The 8,505-nt window shown below is 46.3% G+C and overlaps 1 protein-coding gene across 1 annotated transcript in view; it reads left to right on the plus strand.

Annotated features, from left to right (window-relative positions):
• Gypc (glycophorin C (Gerbich blood group)) overlaps window positions 1–8,003 on the plus strand; it is a 43,738-nt gene extending 35,735 nt beyond the window's left edge. Inside the window, exons 2-3 of the mRNA XM_041660161.1 lie at window positions 3,054–3,104; window positions 6,204–8,003. Coding sequence (XP_041516095.1) covers window positions 3,054–3,104; window positions 6,204–6,400 — 248 coding nt within the window. The 3' untranslated portion in view covers window positions 6,401–8,003. The remainder of the gene's footprint in view (window positions 1–3,053; window positions 3,105–6,203) is intronic.
• Window positions 8,004–8,505: the final 502 nt, after the last annotated feature.

Genomic DNA, 8,505 nt, shown 5'->3' on the forward strand with positions numbered 1-8,505 from the left:
GCAGTAAAAGCCCCAGGATTGAAGGGATCCTGAAGAGAACAGGAGTCTTGGCACCATGTGCTAAGCTCACAGCCCCTGGAGAGAGCCTGGGAGAGGATGTTGGTGAAGGTGTAGTCAAGTTGAAGCGGAGTTCCAGCATTTTGGAGATGACCACCAAGGAAAGAATCTGTGGAATGGATATAGTCTGAGCCTAGAAGACAAGCTGTATGTGGGGGTAGGTGGGTGGCAGAGCCAGGGAAGCGGACCTGCCCAGGACCTTTGGCTGACCCGAGGCTCCCCTCCTGGCTATGTCCAACCCACTGCCCCGCCAGACTCTAGCAGCCAGTGTTTTATCAGATCCAGGCAAGTACATGGTAACTGCCCTGTGGAGAAAGGTCTCTTTGCACTACAATTGCAACGATTCCCTGAGCCTGGTGTGTTCCTCTCTGCTTCAGCTTGTACTGAGATTTCTAATTTAGTGCTGCTATCTCCAGAGTCTAATAAATCCCCTACTCCCCTGTGCCCCCAAGGAGAGGAGATATCATTTGTAGTAGCTAGAGGAAGCACTATAGGAGGTTGCAGTGTGCCAGATCCAGAAGCCACAGGCAAGTACTAGCAGCAACTTCAGTAACTTGGATAGCTCCATAGGATGGGCCTTTCCCACTGTACAGTTGATACAAAGATCTGGGTTTGGGAAGAAAACTCGGGGAGAGACTGAAAGTATACCCCAAGTGAGTAATGAAGTCCCAGGCTGCCACTGGATGAGCTGTGTGACCAAAGGCACGTCACATGCCTGGGCTTGAATGTTCAACCTGTGGAATGGCCGATGATGACCGGCATCTCTCAGGAGGACCCTTGAGAGAGTAGGTGTAAGGCAATAACAAAGCCACACTTGGTGTGAGCAGACCATCAACTGGCCTGTGTTAAAAACACAGTGGTGAGCCGGGCGGTGGTGGCGCACGCCTTTAATCCCAGCACTCAGGAGGCAGAGGCAGGCGGATCACCTGGTCTACAAGAGCTAGTTCCAGGAGAGGCTCCAAAACCACAGAGAAACCCTGTCTCGAAAAACCAAAAAAAAAAAAAAAAAAAAAAAAAAAAAAAAAAAAAAAACACAGTGGTGCCAATCTTCATCCCACCACAGATAACCACTACTGAGTGTCTAGCCAACGTGGGCTTCTGTGATCGGATACAGTGGTATTGCATTAACTTTTCCTAAGAAGATCTGAACAGTTGTCTGTTGGCCCCAGATACGGCTCCAATGGCAGACTGAAGTAGTGATTCCATCAAAGTCCAATTTGACCAACCAGTGAGTTTTGAGGGGCTTCTTGTCAAGAGCATGGGTAAAAGTTTACTTAAAGGAATGTGGATAACCCAAAAATAGACACATCAGAGGCTGGGGAGATGGCTCAGTTGACAAAGTGCCTGCTGTGCCAACATAAGAACTTGAATTTGCATCCATAAAATCCATAAAATGGGCAGGTGTGGTAGGATGCATCTGTAATCCTAAAACTAGAGGGCCAGAGGAAGAGGAGTCATACAACCCAGTTGTCAGCCATCCTAGCAGAATTAGTGAGGTCTAGGGTCTGTGATAGGTAGGTAGGTAGGTAGGTAGGTAGGTAGGTAGGTAGATAGATTTTTGTCTCAAAAAATAAGGTACAAAGTCGCCAAGAAAGATCTCTGACCTCCATACACACAAGTACACAGGTACCTATTAACAAACATGCACATAACCATACAGACATATACATACACCAGACAAACATATACACAATCAGTTGTATCACCACAAAGTCTCACATCTTGAATTGTGTACTCATAGAAGCTGTGTCGTGGAGTCTTTTGGTTAATCTTCTGTGTTATAGAATAATCCTCTTGGACACCATAATGACTTGTTGCTGGAACTGGTTTAATAAAATACTGATTGGCCAGTAGTCAGGCAGGAAGTAAAGGAGAACAAACTAAGGATGATGGGAAGGGGGTGGAGTCAGGAATCACCAGCCAGATGCCGAGAAAGTAAGATGGGCATGCCATACTGAGAAAAGGTACCACCATGTGGCAGAGTGTAAATTAGGAATATGGTTTAGCTTAAAATTTAAGAGCTAGTTAATATTAATCCCAAGATATTGGTTGAGCATTTTTAAGTAATATTAAGCCTCTGTGTGGTAATTTGGGAAGTAGCTGCTGGGTATTTGGGAACAGGCGAGTGGGAGAGAAACGTCTGGTTACACATGGCTCCCTACATTGGGCGGCAGATGAAGCGTGATCCTAATTAGTCTTAACAATACAAACCTGGAGTCAGATGTCAAGGGTGAAAGCTGAAAGATTAGAGAAATGAAGGAACAGTCAGAGTCACTTCTTACCTCTCTAAATTCTCAGGGCCAAGATCCTGTCTACACCCTGCCTTATCACTTCCTCTCTTTCCCGTGTTGTCACTTCCTGTCTCCTCTCTGTACAGATCTCCTGAACTCTAACTCCATCCTCTGAACTCCAGGCAAGCTTTAGTTGTCAGAATACAGACAAAATATCACAACACTTGTGTGTCCTTTTTGTGTATCCTAGTATCTCCAAAGATCACTTGGATGTGGGAAAAGCTGGAAGAGAGTCACGACCCAATCTCAGCTGAGGGTCTTGAGACCTGCTCCTTCCTTCTGTTAGAGGGTATCAAAAGTCCCATTGCCATTATCATAAACAAACATAGCTACCTTCGTTTTTTTCTGCTCATTGCGTTGCCATAGATACCTGGCCAAGGTAGTCTTCACTCCAAGATGGTGAATATATTATACCCAGGGGGAAAAGTCAATGGGTATCTACAAGGTGTGAGCATTGGCATCTGTGCTGGGATTTAACAGGGAGTGGCATGGTTCTGGAGTGCCCTGGGAATCACGGCGTATGCTCAGCCTGGTTCAGTAGGCATGCAGAATTGGGTCTATGCCTTCCAGCAGAGGTCTGGTGCACTGTATTCTTCTCTCTGCAGGCAATCGCCAAGCTGCTTACAAGTGACCAGGGGGTACATACTGGTTTCTGATTGTGGGGAGTCTTCCTTTCTCACCGTAGGTTTTCACTTTTGTCCACAGAGCCTAACCCAGGGATGTCCTACAGCGTGATGGAGATCGCCATCATTGCAGGTAAGCTGGCACGGGAGTTCTCTTCTAGAAGCCAAGAAAGACCCTGAGCAGAACTGGCTTGAGGACCTAGGTGGAAAAGGGCTGGTAATGCCTGGTGATTCCCTCCTGCTCTAGTTTGCTTCTTGTTGCTGTGATAAACACCTCAGCCAAAATAAGCCCAGGGAGGAAAAGGTTTATTTAACGTAAACTTCCATGTCAATGTCACAGTCCATCCTTGAGGGAAGCCAGGGCAGGAACCCAAGCAGGGGCAGAGGCAGGAACCATGGATGAAAGCTGCTGAACAGTGTGTTTCCTCTGGCTTGCTCAGCTGAGTTTCTTAGAGAAAACCTACCATGGGATGGAACCACTCACTGTGGAAGCAGCAATCAAGAAAATGCCCCATAGGCCTGTCCATCGGCCAATCTGGTTAAGGCAATTCTTGAAATGAGATTCCTCCTCCCTAAGTGTGTATAGACTTGTGCCCGGTTGACAAAAACTATGTCTCCACCCCTGGAGGGGTCTTTGGGGATAGAAAGGAACACTCCCATTCTGATTGAAAGTGTTACATATGGTGCCTGGTGGAGTGTGAACAAAAGGGGGCTTGCTACTCATATCAAAAGACATCCTGTCCCTGGACCTTGTATCCACCACAGTGGCTCAGGCTGGAGAATGAGCCATCTATGTGTTACAAATAAAAACATGATAAAACCAGATTAGTAGAAAAGGAATCTGGGACAAAATCCACTATGGGAGAGCTTTATTTGGGGTAGGATGGTCGGAGCACCATAGCTATAAAGCCATGAGAGGTTCTGAAGTGGGAAGGCCTTAGGAGAAGGAGAGGTGCCATGTGTAACAGGGTATGGATTCTGGAGGGAGAAAGCCTCCAATTCCAAAAAACAAAAGCAGTTCTGACTCTTAGAGTTTGGGGGTGGTGGAAGGAGGTAGAGGTTCACACCATGTGACCTAGTCTGTGTGCCAGGAGTCTCAAAGCAGGAAGGTATTAGACAAAAGCAGGGTTATAATTCAAGGTTGTCAGAGTTCTGGGCATCAGCTAGGCTTGCTCCCAGATTCAAAAGGAGCGCTGGATTCAACTGCTTATGAGGGTCTCGGCTGCTTTCCATGGCTGCATTTGAGAGAGACTACAGGAGGGTTGCTTGGTTTGGGAGAAAAGAAAGCAGCTAACAAGTGTGTCCTAACCCTGTAAAGCAGTTTTGGGTACAAGTCGACAAGCTAGCCCAGGCTTTGAGGACTTCACATCTCCCTCAGCCCACACTGTCCTGACTCACACTTCCACCCAAAGGTGAAACTCTGGGCTGATGGCTCCCCACTTGTGGCCCAAGAGCAAACAAGCTTGGGCTGTGTCTCTCTTTGCTCCCTCTTTGTGATCCCCTCTTCTCACTCGCTGGTGCACAGCTCAGAGATCATCTTCAGTTAAAAATAAAGAAGAAACAGGAAGCCATCAAAGACACCTGTCGATTTCATCTAGCTGATCATTGTCTCGTCGTTTGGGCCCTCAGCCCTTCCTTTTCTCAGGAACTATTGACAGGCGGTGTTCCTGCGACAGTCACAGGGAGCTTAGGAAATCGTTCCTGTGACAGTCGTAAGGAACTTGGGAAATCATTTAATACAAATGAGATATGGGAGCTATATTGCCCAACAATATTACTCGAGGAACCCTTCCTTCTAAAGTGAAAATAGTTAAATTCTACAACTTCAAACCTAGTGAGAAAAGATGAAACACCTTCCTTGGGATTATTGCCCTTGGACCTTCTAAATTTCCCTTTCCAGACCCTAAGTGATCTGACCCCTCCTGTCCCACCTTCTGCTTTACCTCTCTGATTGCTGGGACCTAGCACACCTTTGGCATTGATCAGCATCATGGCCAAGTTCATATCTTCCTGGAGACCTGGAAAACCTCACCTCCCAAAATGAATGGTTCAGACTGGATAGGGACACCTCCCCCACCCATTTCATGCCATACCCAATCACCCTTGTCTTTCCCCCCTATGGACTCTATGGAGGGTAATCAGTTCTTCCTAACCTGGGCACAGAAATTCCCATATGGAAATGGGATTGTCTGGAGAAGTGAAACCCTACATTCTATGGGCCCTTCAACTTCAAGTCAATACAAGTACTATGTGTTACTGGTGGTCTCTGTAGAGACAGAGTGTGTGAAGAACTGATAAGCACTCACAAATAGCAAAGCAGCAAGGGTTTTCATTCCAAGGCAAAGCAAAAATTACAGAGTGTGATTGCCATGAGAGAACAGTTGGTCCTGAGCAAGATTTGCATAAGGGTGCTTGACTGCTGCCTGAATCTTCCTTTTGTGGAATAGGAGAAAGGGGAATTGGATGCTGGGGATGTTGGGTTTTTGAGATTAAAGTTTAATTACATTTCTCCCTTCCCTTTCCTCCATCCAAACTCTCCTATATACCTCTCCCCACTTTAAATCCATAGCCTCTGATTTTACTAATTTTATTGCATGCACATGTGTATTTATATATTCCTAATATAACCTGTTTAGTGCACATAATTTTGCTTTATGTATGATTTTTAGGGCTGACCATTTGGTACTAGTCAACCAGCTGGTGTGCTTTTCCTTGAGGAAGGCCACCTCTCCCACTCCCAGCTTTCCTCAGTTGCCTATAGTTCTTTGTGTAGGGTTGAGACCTCATGGGATTTTTTATTTCAGTCCAGTTTGGCAAGTTCATGGGAGTCATCCTTGTTTGGCTCACATTTGGTCAGTCATTGGGTGAATTTTGTGGTGATTGATGGACTCTGGTTATGTGAACCTTTGTATGCTATGCATGTCCTTTCCTATGATGCATCTGATTTCCATCACATGCATGCTCAATCATGCAAAGACTTAAGATAGCAAATAGAGATTGTTTTTCCCCAGGTGATCCTCTGGGATCCTCTCTTCTCCTGTCAACCAGGGAAGGTCAGTAGTTTCATAGACCCAGATACCGCTGCCTTATTTTCCTGACTGGCCATGGCTACCCGGCCTTGCCAAGGTGAACTCTACTTCAAGATGGCAGGACGTTATGCCCAGAGGACAAAGTCATAATGCAACACTGCCCCTGTCTGCCTTGATTGATTTGCATCCTGTCTTTCTTGCAGCTGTGATCACTGCAGTGGCTTTGGTCCTGGTTTGCCTCCTCTTCCTCATGCTTCGGTACTTGTACAGGTACAAAGGCACCTACCACACCAATGAGGCCAAAGGCACAGAGTTCGCCGAGAGTGCCGATGCAGCCCTGCAAAGCGACCCTACCCTCCAGGACGCTGGGGACAACAGCAAGAAGGAATACTTCATCTGAGGAGTAGCAGTCTTCACCTCCCTGCAAGGTGTTTGTGGCTGTCGGATAGAAAGCACACCCACTAAGTGCCACCACTGTCAGCACTGGGAAGCCCTCAAGGGCACCTCAAAACTCTTACTGCAGAACACTGGGTGCCTGCCAGGAAACTGATACAGATATGAAGAATCGAGGTGCAGAACACCTCTTGCAGGGACTCGATGGCCACCCAGAGGCTGGCATTGGCTCTACAAGGCATAGAGAACATCTGGATACACAGGTCTCCCTGTACAATGCATGTCTCATCTCACTAGCATGCAAGTTCTCCTAGGTGCGCATGAGATGGTTGGACCTCAGATGAACAGAAGAATGGCATCTTTAAGTGGACTGGGGATAACAACATCAAATGTCAGTCCTTGACATTTGGGGAGAACGGCAGGTGCCAGAGTTAAAAGGTACCTTCATCTCCCATCAACCCAACACAAAACGTTAACAAATAAATTTGAAATGTAACTGAACATTCTTATCAAGTGTCTAGGAAACAGTAAATGCCACCTATTGGTGGTTTTTCTCTTGTATAACATTGTGTCTGTGTACGTGGGGCAAAAATTGTCCAGTTCTTGCAAGAAAACAGGAGGAAGAATGACCTTTTCCCCTCACTGGTCCAGCTTTATAAAACAAATGGAAGGATGAAGTTCAGTAACCAGCCACTGGCTGAAGCACTGATTTCTTGATGAATAGTATTCCAAGACGAGAGTTGTGTTCAACAACTATGAGTGAACTCCATCAGCCCTGGGTCCTAGCTCCTCTGCACTGGTCTTGGGACCTTAAGTTGTGAAGTTGGCCCCTCTGCCCTTAATGTTGGCATTTTGTTGGCATTTTTCAAGTGGAACTGTTGCTAATTGTATTACCCCTACTTCCTAACTCCCAGCTTTGTGGGCAGGAACAGAAGGATCAGATACCAGGCAATCACTGTGTTCCTGTGTCATTAACTCACTAGATTCATGGCTTGCCTGTGTTGGCTAATGAGAATTCATCCTCGCCCCACCTCTAAACATCCTGAGAAGCCACCAATTTAAAATGAACAACAGGGAGAAAATGAACTAATCAACCAACCCCGTCCAGGTGAGATTACCAGTGGCTCTGCAGTCACTCTGAGACCAGTGTGGCTGAGTTTAAAGACTGTCCCCTGCTATTTGCTATCTCCACTTGGACTCCATCAAAAAAGACCCATCTCATGTCATGTTCCCTGGGAATCTAATGAGGATAGAAGCTTAGTCGAGTTTGGCCACCAGTGAAAAGAGCTGGAAGTCCCGGGAGTGCTGTGGGGAAGAGAAGCAGGGATTGGCCAAGTGCCAGATGTCCCCAGATTGGTGGATGCCTGTGTCCTCATCTATGAAGTAGAAGACTGGCTACAGATGTTGCCCATTAATCTAGAGACCTGGTCTAAACCCCTAGTGAATGCTTGAAACCAAAGGCAGTATTAAACCCTGTGTATTTGGCTTTTCTGCACACACTTATGTTAAGATTTAATTTATAAATTAGGCACAATAAGAAATTAACTGCAATAACTCACAGTAAAAAATGGTATAATTATAACCATAAGCTGGAATAAAAGATTCTTGAAACCGTGAATTGTTTGTTTCTGGAGTTTTTGATTTACTGTTCTCAGATGGCAGTTGGCCGTGTGTAATTACAACTTCAGAACGGACCTATGCATGGGGGCAGCTGCTGTTATCTGCCCACACCTGAGACTGTGCTACGCGACAACAGCCTAGGAAAACAACTGTAGAACAAATCAAACAGAAAGGTGCAGTCGGCTGCAGACGGAACTTGGAGGTCAGGCTGCGGCCAACAACAGAGGAACATTAAGACCCAGTTGTTCCTCTTTGACGGGGATGAAGACGATCACCTGGGATTCTACAAAGAACAGAGCAGGAACACCTGGGGCAGGAGTCACATAAAATCCCATGGTGTAAAACTCCCTACTATTCCTTAAAACCTTAAAAAAAAAGTCATATATTCCCTTACTTCTGAGGAGGGTTTCTCTGAAGTAGCTCGTGTTTTGTCCCCCTGCTCTCACACTCGGCTGACCCTCCCATATGGTACGGGCACTCAGAACACTTCCA

This window comes from Microtus oregoni, unplaced genomic scaffold (assembly GCF_018167655.1).
Source record: "Microtus oregoni isolate MIOR12 unplaced genomic scaffold, Mior012 000011F_ref0000422, whole genome shotgun sequence".
Taxonomy (NCBI): Eukaryota; Metazoa; Chordata; class Mammalia; order Rodentia; family Cricetidae; genus Microtus; species Microtus oregoni.